Genomic DNA, 19,423 nt, shown 5'->3' with positions numbered 1-19,423 from the left:
ACAGAGATACCGGGAGGTTGGCTGGACTTCCTCGAGACCTGAGACCTGTGTATTCTGCCTGTGATTGCCTTGGCTCGCTGCCAGCAGGAGGGAGGAGAGCTGCTCGAGACGAGGAGCACGGAGGGAGGAGAGCTGCTCGAGACGAGGAGCACGGAGGGAGGAGAGCTGCTCGAGCCGAGGAGCCACTGAAGAGCCAGTTATTATTTAATCCCAGTGTCAACAGAATCGCCGCTATCAATTAAGAGCCTGACAATCAAACATTATAACACGGATTCCAATGACTCCACCGAGGATGTCTGGCCTCAATACTTCACCCAACTCTGCTGCTGTCAAATCAGATGCTTTCATCCCATTTGCCAACAAAACTATTCAGCTTTGCCTAAATTTCCCTTTACCTGCTTTGCATAATCAAAACACAAATCTGCTTTTGCAGTATGGAACTCAGCATCTAGCCCTGACTGCTTTCATTCCACTGGAAACAACTGTGTAATTTGTTAAATGGTTAAATTTAATTACCAATAGAATAAGATGTTATAATGTTATACTACTCACTCAACTCAGTCGCACTCCCTTCATTCAAAAACCAACTGAAAAACCACCTTTTCCAAAAAGCCTAAAAATACCTGACTCCCACTGCCTCGCCACAACTCAATTTCAAACTTCCGTCCTTCTACCATCTTCTTTATCCTCTTTGACTTGGTAACTTTTGTATTTTTTTCTGTATTTTATTTATGTAAAGCATCTGTGAATACTTAGAAAAGCACTATATAAGTCCTATCAATGATTATTATTATTGTATGATGACATGATCAAAATATGAAACGATCATCGCGTTTGTGATGAAAAGAGTGACAACTCACGTTCACACGCGTCTCCCTTCTGATGAAATCCCGCTTTGCATATACATTTCCCAATGGGCACCAGCCATTCCCCTTCGGCGCTGCAGTGCATCTTGGGAGAGTTGTCGGCCTCCTCCTCGGCGTCGCTCACGCACGCGCCCTCCACCTCCACCAGAGAGGAGAACTCTGACCCCGTCACCGTGTCCGGGAACGTGGCCAGGTTCTCGATGATGGACCAGCACTTCTTGTAGTAGACTTTGACAGAGACCAGGGCGATGCACGCCCCTACGTCCTGGAAGGCGAGGTAGAAGCCGCGCCTGGACAGAGGGCCGATGATGCGCACTTCAGTGTTCAGCTTCATCTTGCGCTCGCCCAGGTCGCCCTGGGTGAAGCTCTCGTCCGCCGCGATGGTGTCAATTTTCACGTACGCGCTCTCTCGTAAATTCCTGCCGACCTCCGAATCGGTTTCCTGGTAGTACAAGTTGAACGTCTCCTTGCAGGTCCCCACCACGCCCGGTAGGCTGTTACAATCCCTCAAGGTGAACTTCAGTTCCACAAAAATCCTCTGGGCATCGCCCTTCTCTATCCAGTTAGTCCGAAGCCAGTTATTCTGATTGGGCTCCATGACCTGGCAAACCTGGTATGTGCGAATGGGGGTATAGTTCTCATCCAAACCGCTGATCTCTTCCCACTGAAAGAACAAGACAGATTTAAGTCCATTATGGAACATCTTGAAATGAAATTAACTAATGATAAAATGTAAGTTGGAGTAAAGCCAATAAAATAAGATGGACATAAAGATCTTTAATGATTGGCAATGAAGCCTCAATTAGAGGTATTACAGTGTAATAAATGTGACAAAAGTGTACTGTAAGTGTGACATTAAGTATAATCTATGATCTTTTTTTGGGGGGGGGGGGGGGCGAATTCTACTGATTTCAGACATTGAGAAATGTAGTGCTCTGTGTGCACACTATAAAGCAGTCAAACTTTTTCCACGTCAAGGACCCCTAAACTGACACAAATTAGACCACGGACCCCATCTGATAAGATTTTGTCCCAGGGTCCCACATCTGATCAGATTTTTGCGTTTCTATGTTTTATTACATAAAGTGTAGGAGATCCATGATCAAAAGAGTCATACAGTCATTGTGTCACTTATAGAAAATAAATGATTCCTCTTTTTTGCTGGAAACACCTCAAGGACCCTTGGAGGTCCCCGGATCCCACTTTGAGAAGCACTGATATAAAGGACATGAATGAAGGCAGACTATACCAATTTGATGCGGCAAATATGTTAACCATTAATGTTAGTTGTATTTTAATCATTAAAAAAAACATAAATAAGCCTTTAAACGATGATTATGTTGAATGTATCTTGCTTCGCCTCACATTTTTTCCCCCCCTTTCAAAGTTTCAACACCAAAGCCTCTTTTAATATACAGGCACGTTGGCAAACTATCCTGGGCTGCTTAAGGCCTTTGTGCACTGAATGTCAAAAAAGCATAGAGCTTTGAAACAGCCTTTCACAGAACATTATCTATTATTCTCACACAAGAGAAAGAAACGTGTAAGAACTGAGCACTACACTGCGAGCCAAGGTGCCTGAGCCAGTGTGTCTGAACCCTATGTATATTTAATTCACACCCAAAAATATTATTATTCATATCACAGATGTGGGACATCAGAGACCTGGAAAAAGTAGATTGGTAATTCATCCTTGTGCCAGTGATTCTGCAGACTTACCCCATTGGGAGGATAGGAGATCCACTCCAGTTCTGTCTGCTGTGCCTTGGAGTCCAGCAGTATCACTAGTGACAGGGAGCGAAGAGGCAGGTGGTTAAATCTCACCGGGTACTGCATGGGGCTGTGTAACTGACAAGCCACACATCTATAGCGCATATAGCTGTGTGACCTAATTTCTATAGCAGCAGCTAAAGCAAAACATGCAATACACCTATAGCCTATACTGTATGTGTTGCAGCAGACAGGTCCTGAATCCTGTATATGCTTCACTTTATAACTGACACAGAGATTCTCAACCTTTTTCATACCAAGGGCCGCTCATTTAGTCCACATTAGAGCACAGACCCCCATTTGTGAGTATTTCTATTGTGAGATATTATTTTGTCCAGAATTCCATGTATCTGTAGATAGAGATAACAATGGAAGTAATTTATGATCTAAATATATTCTTATACCTTCTCTAGTTGTGGTAAGTTCTGAAATAAATCGAATAACGCTTCAATTTAACAATTCATCAATTTGCTGACGACCCCCATGAACCCCCCCAAAGCAAACTGGTGGTCCCCGGACCCCATGTTGAGAGCCGGGACACACCAAACGCCGGTTAGAATATTTTTTATACGAGTGAATTCATTCATTACGCATAATTAGGCGCATTGTAAAGTAGGCCTAGTTATTTACGCAATCAACAATAAACTCATTTCAAAGTGTTTCTGGCGCAAGTTCTTGCGTTAAGGTCAAAGGAGCGCACCTGTCTCCCATCCCGACGCATACAGGCGGTTATGCTGCGGAATATTTGAAGCTCGAATCGACCATAAAACTCTCCTGGCTGAAACCATCTAACTGTTGGCTTGGCCGAGGCGGTCATCTGCGCAGGGAAATGTCTTTAATCAAACTCGGACGATGCTTGTTTTCTACGTGGAAGCGTCAAACAGCGACATTTAATAAAACAATTATTTATAGACATATTCAACATAAGACAGCTTTCTGAGAAGGGATTATTATGCTCCTCTCCCCCATTTTAGTGGAATCTGTCTGGTATCGAGGTTTTCTCATCTAAATCTAGTATAAACACAGTTTTGCAATTATTCGCAGCAATTAAATCCAGTGATGGGTGAATGCCGCGCTGGGATATGCTACAGTTTTGGTGGTAATCAAAATCAATGTCGTGTGATTTTTACGCAAACAGCCCATATCATTTCATTAATTTGACTACCGACTGCAATCTCATCAATTAAACGTGCCAATTATTTCCCTGGCCGTGTTCATTTGGAGTTGTTTAAATCCTGGAAGCGTTTTAATTCAGCACCTCTGAATCGCGCAACTTCAACATAAAGGCTACTCTGGCAGAAGGCTTCACATCAGAACAGTATGCCGTACTATTTTTCCTTTACAGAAATAGTGCGACGAGGCCACTTTGGAAGAAATAACGCTCCGACTGCATGGGTTTAGACTCCAACGATCTTGGGGAGATCGATCCACTGATATTACCTCGTTAGTGGTGATAGATTGTAAATCTATAATAAGGAGGCTAGTTTGAATGTCCGCGTATAGGCTATTTGCATTAGAATAGAGTAAAACCATTTTGTGCGTAATCCGTATTGTACAGCGTTTAATTGCCGTGCGTAAAACACCGAGGTCGCTCGTAAACAGCGAGTGGACAGCACAGTCATCCTCACACACAGGCTGCGTGTCACTGCGCTTGAAAAATAAATAAATAAATGTATAAATTAATTAATAAAAATCCGTATTTTTTACATGAATGCTCGTCAAATAACCAGGAAAGACAGCAAAGCATTCCCGCTGCTCAGTAGGCTACATCTCACAGCGACATCAGTTTGGAGGGGTGTCATGTCAGTAAAAACGCGTTGGGATGAGAGAGTCGAAACTTTACAACTCACCTTCCTTGGCGTTCTGTGCTTTCCCAGTGTCCACATAACATAAATGAAGGCAGATTGTAATCCACAGACACGGAATGGACGTGGAGACCATGGTGTAGCCGTTCATTTGACTCTAGACCGTACTCGCTTTGCCACCGTTGCGTGTGCTTCCCATTGACGACACTGAAGCGGCTCTATGTACAACTCTCCGCTGTTCCCTACTCAAATAGCGTCGGCGGCTGCCGGGCGGAGCCTGGACCACAAGTGATGTCACTCAAGACGACTGGCAGCAGGACCGTCCAATCAGACCCTGGGGAAACACACGTCACAAATGTTGAGGGCCAATGAGCGCGTCGAGGCGGTTGTTTGTGAATGCAAGGAGGAGAGAAGGTTGTGACAACTTGGATGAGACATTTTTTTGGTTTTCTTGAGGAAAAGGGAAAAGGGCAAGGGACACACACACACACACACACACACACACACACACACACACACACACACACACACACACACACACACACACACACACACACACACACACACACACACAGGATTTAGCTTGGTAGAAATAGCACATCATTTAAAAAAAAGTCTATAATCTCATCTCTTCCGTTTTCACACTTAAAAAAAAAATCAAAATGTTTTATCCATTCTCTGCGATAGTGGATCACAAACCCACAGTGCAGAGGTAATGCAGAGCCCAGGGGGGTTTACAAACTGTTTCAGGTGAGGTTCAGTGAATGGATGTGGGGGGGGGGTTAAGATTACATTAATTATTATCAAAAGGAGATCACAAGAGCCGAAATGTGTTTAAAGAGATTTTATTTATTGACAAAAGTTGTTCAACAATACAATTTGTAAGTGAAACATAGTACAGTAACGGCACAGTGGTTTGTGTTGAAAGAGAGAGAGAGATTGTGATACAGTAGTTTTCCCAGAGTCTGCCTTCAGACAGACCTCTTTTATGTATTGGATGTAGTCTGAAGTGATGTCAAACAGCATTATCAGGCTCTCTTGGCTCAATTGTTGAGCGTCTCCATCTGGGATCAAATAACATCATTGCGCTCCCATAGGGTTAGGGTTAGGGATCCCATAGGCATCCAGGAATGATCCCATAGGCATCCAGGAATGATCCCATAGGCATCCAGGAATGATCCCATAGGCATCCAGGAATTGAGCAAGTAATAAAGGAAGGGTGGGGGGGCTTTTGGAACCTTTGTCTGAGGGGAGGCCCAGACACAGTGGTGTCATGACTTTTAACTCCAGGCACTTTCAACAGAACACACTGTAGGCTACTTGTTATTTCGGATAAAGGTTAGTATATTTATATTTATTTTATATTTGGGATGTTTCTAACTTTTTAAATGATTAGCTATTATTGTCACTGACATGGTTTTATTTCAAACAGCAGCTCTGAACTTTCCCAGTAGTGCATTGCTTTGCAGCATTGCCTTAAAGTACAGCACACTTCATAACGTTTATGACGGCTTCATGAGACTGGTCCTCGGGTGGAGATATTTCACCGTCACGACCAAACAAAAGGAAAAGCGAGAGGGCGAAGAAAGTCTCCATTCAAGTTCCTGGACTCTAATGAGTGTTGGAGGTTTGCCTTTGATGCTGAAGCCAAAGCATTGTATTGGATGGAGAGACATTAAATGGCGTGTTTATCTTCAGAAGGTCACCTTAAGGAAGGGGAAGCCCCGCTGAGACGGCCCATTGAGATGACAGTGGACTTGATTCATGATGGTGTTGCTGCTTCACACACTTTGGAGCGTAGATGAACCGAGCCGCTGGGGGTCTTAAACAGTGACTCAAGATAAACAAAAAAAGACAATTAACCGGGGTAACGTTAATTTCCACTTTCTCAGATGACTTGGCATATCACTTAAAAATTAACGCATAAAGCAAAGCTCATTAATCCTTTACATACAGCATTTGTTGCAGGTCACTAATTAATCTCTATTACCTTCCAACAAGCAAAACAGCTGTAATTATAGCCCACAAATATTGATTAATAAACTGTGTATATGGACAGAGGCAGACAAGGACTCATTTCAAGGTTTATTTACCTGGTTTTTGTTTTGTTTGTTTGGCCTATTTATTATGCAAATTACTGTTAATCCTTTTTGCCCTTGATACATGACTACATTTTGCGTTGGATTTGTAATTATTGCTGAATTAATCTGGCTTCATGTTATACTTTTATCATAAACACTCTTTGTGTGAACTGTCATCACATAAACAACGACCAATCAAAGTGAAGACAGTAGAAGCATAGACTGTAAAAAAAGAAGAAGATGGGTGTAGTGAGTGTGACCTCACCCCAACTTGCTTATCGCACAGGTCAGTTCTGCTCACATAGGTTTTCCAAAAAAGCCACAGTGCTGCCGGCTATTGGTCGGTGATCAGCGAGCTGCACGATCACTGGACAAGCGTCCTGTCAAATATGCCCCAAAACATAGTCTTTTTTACTCTAAACGAGAGAGTTATATAAAAATTCATCCCCCGTACAGTCGTCATGATAGGTGAAGTTAGCCCAAACCAATTTCTGAACCAGCCTGTTAAACATGCTTATTTCTGCTGTAAAGTCAGGCACTGTAACAGGGGGGTCAATGGGGAATGACTCCCTTTTGCAACCAGCCTCAAGTGGCCATTTGACAAACTGCAGTTTTTGGCACTTCCACATTGTCCTAATTTTTCACAACCGAAACTCCCCCCTTGGTGAGAGGCGAGATTTCAGCCTTTGGTTGAACTGTGGCATTAGGCCGCAGCGATACAGGTGTGGTGAGATTTTTAAATCTATACTTTCATGATTAATAGATAATGTTATTGTCCTCTTATGACTCCTCCTAAGGCAAGGGGGCGCTGTAACTGCACTATAGTGCTCTTGTAATGACTTCCTGTTTGCCAGCTAACAAAAGGGATTAACTCTATAGTTGGGGGTCAGTCTCCTGGGAAGGGCGATAGAGAAAGGAGACTCGTGGGGGGGGGGCTGGACCATGGTACCATGTTACACTTTTGTTTTTGTAAATAAATCTTTGTTACAACTTTTGCTACTAGGAGATTGAAGTTATTTAAGGGTAAAGTAAACTTCTCACAACACAGTACATATATTATGAGCTGCCTTTTGGTTTTCAATCAACAATACTTGAATATTCATAATTACGTATTTGTTATTCGCTATCAACCGCTGTCATTGCGTCCCCTGTGACAGGCACTGGCCTAGAGTTTCAAGACTCCCTCTTCTTCTAGAATGCATCTCTTAACATCAGGGACAAGAAACAACAACAACGCTGTGTACATCTTCACACTATCAAGACTCGTATCCAACAAACAACATCCTTCACTGGTCCACGTCTGTCTCATCCTGTTCTCATCGCACCTAATGTAAACATGTTCCCTGTTGCCATGGCGTCCCGTCTCTAATTAAAGCCTCGTGCTGTGCTCATATGGAAGTGACACTCAGCATTACCGGTGTTATGTTCAGCGCTGACAGCAATGAAGCCAGCATCATCTCGCTTTCTCCTCACCAAATTGGTCGGGTATCAGAGAAGTGGAAGTCTGTCTGTGTGGCGAGAGAAAACCTCACTGGAAGTCTGTCTGTGAAACCCTGATTTTGCGCGGCGTCATGATGCACATATGTGCCGGCTCTCTGCAAGCGGAGCCTTTTCGAGCTGATTTAGGTCTAATAGACCCTTTTCACGGGGGCCACTTTGTGTCGAAAAAAGGCAGGGTAAACACGGGTGCAAGCAAAACAGTAATGAGGGTTTTCCAATCGTGCGTTGCTTTATCGCAAAAATAACTGGGATGTGGAGGCTAAATGACGTCACATCCGTTTTGTTAGCGTTCCATTTGCAGAAAACGTGAGCTGGGAAGTTCACTGTTCACTGGTCAGATCCAGTCGCTAGCCAGGCTAGCCATTGTTAGCAATAACAGTTGATTACAAGGCATTTCGCGGCATTTTGGGCGTACAAACACTGCAGCAACCTGTCCACACAGATAGAAGTTAGGCAGTGCTGTGTGTACCGCTGATTCAATGAGACACAAACAAGACAGAAGTGCTAATGAACAGCATTTACTACGATTATAACTAGTGTTGTTGCGCGGAGCAGCCATCTTGGATGGAAAATACCAGCTCTGGTGACATCACCGTCCCAGCTCATGACCTTTGAACCCTAAGATTACTAGTTCCCAGTTATAAAGGAATGCCATTACAACTTACAATCGTGGAAGTTGGAAACCCTCGTTAGTGTTTTGCTTGCACCTGTGTTTACCCTGCCTTTTCGGCACAAAATGGCCGCCGTGAAAAGGGTCTGTTTGGCGGTCTGTCATAACAGGCAACAATGACGAGGGAGTGGCTGGACAGAAGATGCAGCTGTCGAGACAAGACGCGCTGTGAGGAGTGTCGAGGCAAACTGTGAACTGACAGACAATTAACGGCCCCATTTAGGCTTTTGACGACCCCCCACTTGTGCAGATATCAGTGACAGTGTGACATCATTCATCTGGGTAAGAGGAGGCTCCACAAAACCACCACGAGACGCCATCTTACTGCCAACGCAGGACTAGTTACACTCATCTGATGCATTCATTACACACACAGACACACACTCATCTGATGCATTCATTACACACACAGACACACACACACACACTCATCTGATGCATTCATTACACACACAGACACACACACACTCATCTGATGCATTCATTACACACACAGACACACACACACACACTCATCTGATGCATTCATTACACACACAGACACACACACACACACTCATCTGATGCATTCATTACACACACAGACACACACACACTCATGCATGTAGCAGAGTTTCCATTTCCATCAGAGGTGGGTCGCCCTGCCTTCATACGTCGATTCTAACCCCCTTAAACTAAGTCATTCCCACTTTAAACTATTTCATGTGTTTCAATGGAGAGCTATTGTGTCTAACAATGGTTAGACACAAGGCTTTTCCCCCCCGACAACATTACACTTCTGGGGGAAACCAGCCATGTACACAGTACATTACATGCATGTTTTGGACTCAAGTGAGACTCAAGTCACAATTTGAATTGCTTGAGACTTGACTTGTACTTTGATGACTTGATAAGATTTGTAAAGACTTGACAAAAGATTGAAACCTATGAGATTCATTTCCACCTGACGCCATCATTTAATAATAATCATTCATGAAACTTATAAAGTGCTTTTCAAGAAGCTAAATTCCGTTTTCTGTATGGAATGATTGGATTTACTGAAGGTGAAACTGATTTTGAGCCTATTAAAACCATATTGCATGGAAAATACCTATTTAGTTGTCGAAGATATTAAATGGATACTAGACTCTTGTTCTGACTCGGCTTGGTCTTCCATATTTAGACTTGACTTGGTAAGACTTGAGACTTGTGCCTCAAGACCTGAGACTGACTTGAAGTCGAGTCAGTGACACGTCTGACACATACATGTAAGTAAACAACTTGCGTCTCTTTCCAGAGAAATGTATCTGACAAATTTGAAGCAATGTCCTCAGCAGCAGCGAGCTCCTCTGTCACTGTTTCCTCCCTCCAGGCTTCAATGACAAGCTAGACCGTCCCAATGACTGCTGAGATGTAGAGAGAAGTTAGTACTTCTCATGTATGTACTTCTGTCTGGTTCCCATGCTGCCCCTCTCTGTCTGTCTGTCTGTGTGTGTGTGTGTGTGTGTGTGTGTGTGTGTGTGTCTGTATGTGTGTCTGTCTGTCTGTGTAGTGAAGGGGTCCACAGCTGGTGGGGCATGCTGCTGCTGGCTGCTGGTGGCACCCAGGCAGGGCGGGGGCAGTCTGCAGTCTGCCTGTCAGGCCCGGGAGGAAAACACCACCCATAGCTTTAATAGCGACCATGAGAAGCAGCCCAGAGGCCCTCTGTCTGCTGTCAGATGGCGGTTTGGTTGTGCAAGCAGGCAATTTGGTTCTTTTTATAGATCGGTAATATGGAATGTCTGTCCCATAGGAAATCTCAAGTGTTGAAAATTTAACCGGTTTTGTTGTGGGGCAGCTCAAACCCATTTGCACCTGACACCGTTTTGTTGATATAATCACATTCCTGTCGGACCCGGTCTCTCTCTCTGTCTCTGCTGAAGTTTTAAAATGCAAAGTCGTGGAGAAACAGTAATCATACCAGGCAGTTTCCCCTGTGTTTAAACTCACGTTTAGCCGTCGGGTCGCAATTATGAAAAGGGCTTCATCAGAAGACGTGGAAATCGACTGCAAATTCACATTTCTTTCTGATCCAATTAGTCGTTTGAAAGTGAGATTTATGCAAAACCTACTTATTAAGCAAATTCCTTTCTGGCATGTTGCTGCTCTACTTTCTAACAGTTACAGGTGCTACGATGTCTGTTGTGTTTGAGTTCATTAACGGCCCGTAGAATCTACCCGAGAGCAAACAAGCTGAATACATGTCGCAGAAACAAAGTTTGAATTTAATTACAGGAAGAACATGAAGAAGACTGGAATATTAGAGGGAGAAAACAGGGCAAATGGAGCCACAAATGACTGAAAAGAAATGTAGCACTTGATGTGTTCACATTCAAGATAGCCACATAGGAGACAATCCTTTTTTCTTGAAGTTTGATATTTCAATGCGAGGGGAAAATAATTAAAGCACTAATTCATCTGCCTTGTGCACATAAGATGTGCATGCTATATAATCCTGTATCAAAGCTGTTCATTCATAGACGCTGTGTGTATTTTCTGCAAAAACTCCGTTTCAGTGAGCTAGTTATCAGCACATGTCACTAGGTTACGGTCTACTGGCTTGATGGGAGCTGAGGTCTTCGCTGATGACTGGTTCATTTCCTATGTCACTGGTGCTTTGGATACGCTTGTGGGATTGTTGGAATGAATGTTGACAAATGAAGCTATCCAGACCTCCGTGCTTATGGAGATCATGTGGCCAGCTTGGTCCCACGTAGCTCAGGCACAGTGATTGGCTCCTCCACCGTCATTGTGTTGTTTGTTTATTTAGGAAGGAATAAAATGGCTTCCCTCGAGCTCGCCCACAATCCTACTATTGAGATTTCTGAAACCCAACTTGGAGCGATGAAGCGAGTGAAAGCTGAGGAGTCCAGCGATTTGGGAACTTCTGTTTTAATCCAATTGTGCCGTTTATAACTACAATACACTGTGAAAAACAAGTGACTTAGTCTCATACACAGGCGTAAAATCTTATTTTTCTTAAAACAAGACGACAAAATCTGTGTCTTCCCTTTTTTGTTTCCTTTATTTTTCTTTGTGTTACTTATTTGGTATATCTATATATTCATATATATTTTTATAAAATGTATGCACTTTTGTTTCTTTGTCAGAAAAGTGCATTATATCATTGCATAAGGGTATTCGTCAAACGCTCAAATAAAGCAAATCGAACGAAAACAAGAGAAAAATGATATCAATGAGATATTGTTTCTAATGCAGGTTCAACGAATGACATGTTGAGATTTGTGCAAGTCACATGACACCTTGTCTGTGTAATAATTGATAGGGACAGAAAGTGTGTGCATGCTATATGTCTTAAGGCTGTCATGCATATGAATAGCAGGTGGCGTGACATGTTGGTGCAGCTTCGTGCATATTGCACGGAGCAGGATGCTCGTGCCCGAGATGTAAACGCACAACTGAAACAGCACGTTAGCGATAGCACTGTTCAGCTGCTCATCCAGCGATAAATCTCCGTTCACCAAGCGAAAAGAAGCCCCTCTGTACTGTACAGCAGACTGCTAGGTATCACCCAGATCCACATGCAGCACCCGTATCGCATTACCTAACTGTCTCCTATACAGTAAATTAACATCCTTTCAGAGTCAGTTAGGATTTCTGAAAGAGTAGATGGTGGCCCCCTTGAATGTGAAGGATGCCCAGCAGAAAGGGGTTTGATTTCAGTGTTTCTCCAGCTGCCTGCCTGTGCAGCCCCCTCGCCCGAATCAAATGTTGCCATTGTGCATTTCTGGAATCCACGGAGAAGTTGAATATGACCATTTCTGAGGCAAAATACGTTTCAGGTGAATAATAGGGGTGGGAATCACCAGATGCCCACGATACGATACTAAAACGATACTTGAGTCACGATATGATAGTATTGTGATATTGCGATATCGCTGATATTGCGATATATTGAACATTGCGATATATCGAATATTGCGATATATTGTCTAACTCCTTTTCCTACCTTTTGCTTGACCTCACCGGAAGTAAAATATGCAGTGTTTTTTTGTTTTGTTTTTGCCCAAAATGTAGGCTACATTATTAAGCTTCTCTGGACTCAATACGCCACTGCAGGCGCGGACTGCAACATCAGGCTTTTTTTATTGATTTTTGATATCGATACTTGGCGTACATGTCATAGAGTCTAACGAGCGTCCCGTGTTGAAGTACATTGCTGCACCTCAGGGTGAAGGGGTGCTATTAGAGGAAGTGTACCGGCTGCAGTGACCCGTCTTACCACCGAGAGAGCACAGGTTCCACTCTGGCATCAAAGCAAACCATAACCTTAACCAAGTTGCTTTAGTCGCCCAAACATAACCAAAGTTATTTTAGTTGCGTTTAACGCTTGTAAGACAGCGATGTTTTCAAATGAACTGGCGTTTTGTTTCAAATTTACATTGAGATTGTAGAGGTAAAATGCCCCATTTTCGAAGCGTATATTGCCGACGTTTTATTTCAAATTTACATTGATATTCGACATTATGCCCGGTTTCCAGACAGGTAAAATGCAGTGTTTGTCGTGCGTCTCTCGCGGTCGTCTGTCCACCTCGGTGGCCCAGACGCAGCATGTCTGCCGCCTGCCACCCCCCTGACAAATAGACCTCTTTAATCAGCTGTCCGCACAATGCAGCAGGCGGTTTGCACATTGCGTTGAAGCTGTTTTAGGCATGGGGGGAAATTTAATTCGCCATCTATCTCCGGCATCCAGCGCCTGATTTCCTTGTGTATTTCACCACTGGAGAGCGAGAGAGAACAAAAAGCTATTTTAATTCTCCAACAACATCCAACAGGCAATGCTATTTTTTTTAATACAAATTCATAGCAGGGGAGTGCATAAAATTAACATACCTAACAGCGTGTAAATACATAAAATTCATGTCCCTGCAAAAGCCAACAACATGCAAATACATTTCTGCACAATTTTCTTTTGACTTGAGTAATTCACACATATTGCTGAGAGGCACACAGAAGTCAGAATACAGCTGTCAAATTCAACTCATACTGAACATGAACTGGACATGAACTGGACAAACCACTGTGTATTCCTCCAAACCCAAAGTGCCCAAACTCTAATGACCTCCCCAAGGAGGTTCTGTTGTCGGTGCCGTTTGTCCGTCTGTGTGTTTGCCTGTTAGCAGGATTACGACAAAACTACTGGTGCCGCTTTCATGAAACTTGGTGGAAGGGCGCATGCAGCATGCACGGGCCAAGGAAGAACCCAGAACATTTGGGAGCGGATCCAATCAGGGCCGCGGGAAGTAGATTTTTTCCAAAAAAAAAAAAAAAAAAATACAAATGTAATTAGAAATATTTTGTAGTGCACTATGTTCCTTTCTTGTTTAAGAATGTTTCGGGAAATGATTTCATTATTGATATACTGAAAATGTAGCCTATATAAATAGAATTATCAACAATAACAATCACGGAAGTTACATGCTTGTAGGCTAGAGAAGAAGAAGAAGCGCGCATGCACGCACATGTTGTGTTGAACCAACCAACAACCAATACGAATTGTTTAATCTGGCAATAAAGAAATGTGAACTTGACATGCTATTTTAATAGCCTACTCAAAAATGCACGTCCCACTATACAGCAAAGAGAGGAGTCAATGTTTCTTGATATATGCCATTCAGATCAGAATAATTAGTCTAGTCATTAAGTTTGCTGATAATATTTCTATCATGTTAAGTCTGTGTCATGTTAACTGGTATATTCAGAGCAAATAGGGAGATATAGACCTACTTCTGGTCGCTGAGCACGATGGTGCTGTTGGTTTTTGGATACGCCCCAAAGGGGGCCCAACCCTAACCTTAGCCCTAGCGTTCCGGAGATATCGCCATTCTGAGTCCCCATTGTGAGCGAAAATTTACTAAGGTGTTTTCATCACCAAACACATCCTACTAGACCTATTTCTGGTCGCTGAGCACGATGGTGCTGTTGGTTTTTGGATACGCCCCCCAGGAGGCCCAACCCTAACCCTAGCCCCAGCGTTCCGGAGATATCGCCATTCTGAGTCCCCATTGTGAGCGAAAATTTACTAATGGCTCATTTCCACCACATATAACAGCACAGTACAGCTCCACTCTATCTGGTATTACTCGGCTCTACTTGATAGAGACACTGTTTCCATAGCAAGTTTACTTGCCTCCGCCCACACCTGGTCGATAGCGACCGCATATCTGCCCTCCGCCCATAGCCGAAGTAGGCTATAAGTATAATGTTAAATTGAAATCAATACACGGAACTTTTAAACTGATTATGAAATACTGGTGCCTCTAAATTACCTACAGTGTACATGGGCAAATGTGATAATCGGCTAGGAGAATGGATATCACTTTGTTGTTACTCAAACTCACATGCATGCACTGCGCGGGGACGGGAGAGGCGCTACGGGGAGAACCCCAGCGGCAGCTCAACAGGCAAGACCGCGGCTTCGCCTGCGGCCTAGCGGAGGCAACTACAAAGGGCTTCCCGAGGAGCGCATGTTAAAGCTGAGCAAGGAGATCGATTTTATTTCACCAGCGCCAAAGGCAGCAACACAAAATACTGATGGAAATAACATAACAGAAGAGAAGGTAAGCTAACTAAACTGGTATCCAGCATTGACAGTAGATGCCTACAGTAAACACGATTCTGCCTGACCAATCAGTCGTCTGCAGTGTTTTCACGTCACCATATAGTACCGGGTCCACAGCCCTAGAACCTCAACAGAGCAGGGAGCAAAAGCAGCACGACTCAACCCCGATCAACCCGGGTTGTCCACGTTTTTGATCGGTGGAATGAGACAAAAAAGCGTGACGAGCTGTGCGGGGCCGCGTTGATACCAGCGGTGGAATTGGGCCATAAGGTGTTTTCGTCACCAAACACATCCTTATAGAGCATTATCATCATGCTATATATCTCCCTCTTTGCTCTGGATGGGTGAGAAAAGGAGAAAATACTGAATAATTACATCACAACAGTATCCTAATGTTAATTTAAAATGAGATATTCCTCTAAATATGGCAAAAAAATGTAAAAAGAAAAAACATCAAATTTTTTCCCCTTTTAGTCCCTTACTCCCAGCACCCCCTGCTTAAAGTGACTTCCAGCGGCCCTGGATCCAATTTGATTCGGGTCAAGCAAGGGGGCGGGGCTAGGGATAGGCAGGTCAATAGAGAGTCAGGGATGGAGGGGTGGGTAGGGGGAGTGGCTGGGGGGTGTAAGGGGCGGGCGGGGGATCAGGGTTATGGTTCTGATCCAACAAAATTTGCACATAGCAGACTGGCCTATTGGCCTTGGCAGGGGTCTGTGCTCTCCGAGTGCACTTTGAGTTTTTCTCTTATTGTTTGGTGAGCGCCAACAGCGCCACCTAACCACCAAACGTCTGGGAATTTCATTGTCAAAATCTGTCTCTTCGAGCCCGGCGAGAACGGCCGGCAGCAGACACGCCTACATTTATTATTAGAATTTTATTTGGTATAGCGGCAATGCAATGTTCCATAGTTCCAATATAGAGCAAGACACTGATGTGCTGCAAAGAGAGTTTATACCTGTTGTTTATTTTACAATAATTTTTCCTACTCTGAAGTGGTCCGCTTGCTACTGTGAAGTCATCAGCAGGCTCTGTAACGTTAGCCTCGGGAATCTGGCTTATCGCTGGGGGAAAGACCTCTAGCCGCCGGGGCCGGATGAAACACGTCCTATTAACAGGTTATGTTTGTTTCTAAGTGATTCATATGTTTCTCCGCAAACGCGGCGATGTTTTGCGAGACACTGGTTCTGCATGAGCGTCACTGCCCCCCAGAAAGCAGGCCCGCCCACAACACTCATGATTGGTTCTCCGATGCAAGGCTTCACACAGCGCCACCGAACGTTATGAAAAGATTTAAATAATAATATTCTCAGTCTTAACACATTCACTGCCAGCCATTTTTTTTTACTGTAGGTAGCTTCTGCCAGAGGGTTTTTTTGAGGATTCTGGCTCATCTTTCAAGACCCGAGGATTCTTTTCTGCTAAGATTTTGTGAACACAAAATATCTCAAAAGAACTAATAGAATGTGTGCTTTCTCTGTCTAAAAGAGTTAGTTTGTAGAGTTAGTAGTTATGTAGGCATTAGCACTTGAATACAGCATGGTTTCAGCGTCTGAAAATTTAAGCTGAGATAAATAGCTTTTTGTGAAATTCGATAGAACAGTCACTTTAACCATTCATTTTTGGCATCAGTAAGACGTCAGACATCTAAACAATAGTTTTGAACAGTAATTTCCTCCATAACAGCAGGAAACCCCCCTCTACTTCAAACTCCTCCCTCCGTGTGTGTTCTTCTTGGCTGCAGCGGGTGTGTCACAAGCGAGTTGCTGCTGCCTGCTGCTGCTGCTCCTGTCTGCTGGCGGCCGCTGGGCAAGTCTGGATGGGCTCGCTCGTTTCTTGGGGTTTCGGTTGAGAAACCCCAAGAAACGGGGTTTCTTTTGCGATTCTGGTCTTATTTATGCTGCGTGTTTCAAAGTGTGTTGCACCCATAATCTATTATGCAAATTTGCAATCCCCCACCGCCAGCAATCAGCGCGAAAGCGTTTTCGCCAATCCATTTTACAGTAGGAGAATGGTTTCATCGCGCGTTCCCCTGCAGTTTTGGCTCGGCTTTTTCTAGAATGGAGAGCACTGTCGCCACTTAGTGGGTCGGTGGAATGGGTTGTACACGTTCGGTGGCTTCAATATTTATATAAGAGATGTAAAAGGGTTAGATCAACGTCCCACCGTCAATTTTTTTTTTTACGTATTAACACGTCATTGGCAGTCAACCGTTGGATTTTTTTTGACGTATCAACACGTCATTGGCAGTGAACGTGTTAAGGTAGTGAAACGGATTAAGACTGAGAGCTGAGTCTAACGTGGGGCAGATTCTGACTCATGGCAACAGTCTTGATGTGGGAACAGCTGCAGCAGGATCCATCTTTAACTCATATACACGCACACTTATAAATGATTTTGCACGTGGAATTGATTGTGAGAAGAAACGTACAGTATATCAGACTGATTCTCATGGTAGCCATCTTTGCCTGCAGGCAGCGGACAGAGAAGCACTGCGTTATGAATCTCTACTCAGATACGTTTGACTAATTCATCAAGACGAAGAAGAAAGAAGACAAAAGAAAATGCAAAGCTCCGTCATCCAACGCGTCGGAGAAGAACAACAACTAAGAGGCAGCCTTGATTTCACACAGGCCTACAGCGATCCAACAACTAAGAGGCAGTCTTGATTTCACACAGGCCTACAGTGATCCAACAACTAAGAGGCAGTCTTGATTTCACACAGGCCTACAGCGATCCAACAACTAAGAGGCAGTCTTGATTTCACACAGGCCTACAGTGATCCAACAACTAAGAGGCAGTCTTGATTTCACACAGGCCTACAGCGACCCAACAACTAAGAGGCAGCCTTGATTTCACACAGGCCTACAGCGACCCAACAACTAAGAGGCAGCCTTGATTTCACACAGGCCTACAGCGATCTAACAACTAAGAGGCAGTCTTGATTTCACACAGGCCTACAGCGATCCAACAACTAAGAGGCAGTCTTGATTTCACACAGGCCTACAGCGATCCAACAACTAAGAGGCAGTCTTGATTTCACACAGGCCTACAGCGATCTAACAACTAAGAGGCAGTCTTGATTTCACACAGGCCTACAGCGATCCAACAACTAAGAGGCAGTCTTGACTTCACACAGGCCTACAGCGATCCAACAACTAAGAGGCAGCCTTGATTTCACACAGGCCTACAGCGATCCAACAACTAAGAGGCAGCCTTGATTTCACACAGGCCTACAGCGATCCAACAACTAAGAGGCAGCCTTGATTTCACACAGGCCTACAGCGATCCAACAACTAAGAGGCAGCCTTGATTTCACACAGGCCTACAGCGATCCAACAACTAAGGGGCAGTCTTGATTTCACACAGGCCTACAGTGATCCAACAACTAAGAGGCAGTCTTGATTTCACACAGGCCTACAGCGATCTAACAACTAAGAGGCAGCCTTGATTTCACACAGGCCTACAGCGATCTAACAACTAAGAGGCAGCCTTGATTTCACACAGGTCTACAGCGATCTAACAACTAAGAGGCAGCCTTGATTTCACACAGGCCTACAGCGATCCAACAACTAAGAGGCAGTCTTGATTTCACACAGGCCTACAGCGATCCAACAACTAAGAGGCAGTCTTGATTTCACACAGGCCTACAGCGATCCAACAACTAAGGGGCAGTCTTGATTTCACACAGGTCTACAGCGATCCAACAACTAAGGGGCAGCCTTGATTTCACACAGGCCTACAGCGATCCAACAACTAAGAGGCAGCCTTGATTTCACACAGGTCTACAGCGATCTAACAACTAAGAGGCAGTCTTGATTTCACACAGGTCTACAGCGATCCAACAACTAAGAGGCAGTCTTGATTTCACACAGGTCTACAGCGATCCAACAACTAAGAGGCAGTCTTGATTTCACACAGGTCTACAGCGATCCAACAACTAAGAGGCAGTCTTGATTTCACACAGGTCTACAGCGATCCAACAACTAAGGGGCAGCCTTGATTTCACACAGGTCTACAGCGATCCAACAACTAAGAGGCAGTCTTGATTTCACACAGGTCTACAGCGATCCAACAACTAAGGGGCAGCCTTGATTTCACACAGGTCTACAGCGATCCAACAACTAAGAGGC

The 19,423-nt window shown here is 44.1% G+C and overlaps 1 protein-coding gene across 5 annotated transcripts in view; it reads right to left on the bottom strand.

Moving 5' to 3' along the window:
* The window catches only part of epha7 (eph receptor A7), a gene marked incomplete at its 3' end in the record, with an annotated part of 116,644 nt that extends 112,056 nt beyond the window's left edge, over positions 1-4,588 (bottom strand). For all 5 annotated transcript variants that reach the window (XM_083642735.1, XM_083642738.1, XM_083642737.1 and 2 more), the window contains exons 1-3: positions 4,487-4,588; positions 2,586-2,650; positions 861-1,530 (exon numbers count right to left, since the gene is read on the bottom strand). In XM_083642735.1, the coding sequence (XP_083498861.1) occupies positions 861-1,530; positions 2,586-2,650; positions 4,487-4,577 (826 nt within the window). In that variant the 5' untranslated portion in view covers positions 4,578-4,588. The remainder of the gene's footprint in view (positions 1-860; positions 1,531-2,585; positions 2,651-4,486) is intronic.
* Between the last annotated feature and the right edge of the window lie 14,835 nt (positions 4,589-19,423).

The sequence above is a fragment of the Poromitra crassiceps genome (genome assembly GCF_964638095.1).
Source record: "Poromitra crassiceps genome assembly, chromosome: 9".
NCBI classification, from domain to species: domain Eukaryota; kingdom Metazoa; phylum Chordata; class Actinopteri; order Beryciformes; family Melamphaidae; genus Poromitra; species Poromitra crassiceps.
The sequence above is the reverse complement of the archived record's forward strand: the minus strand, read 5'-3'. Positions and strand labels throughout refer to the sequence as shown.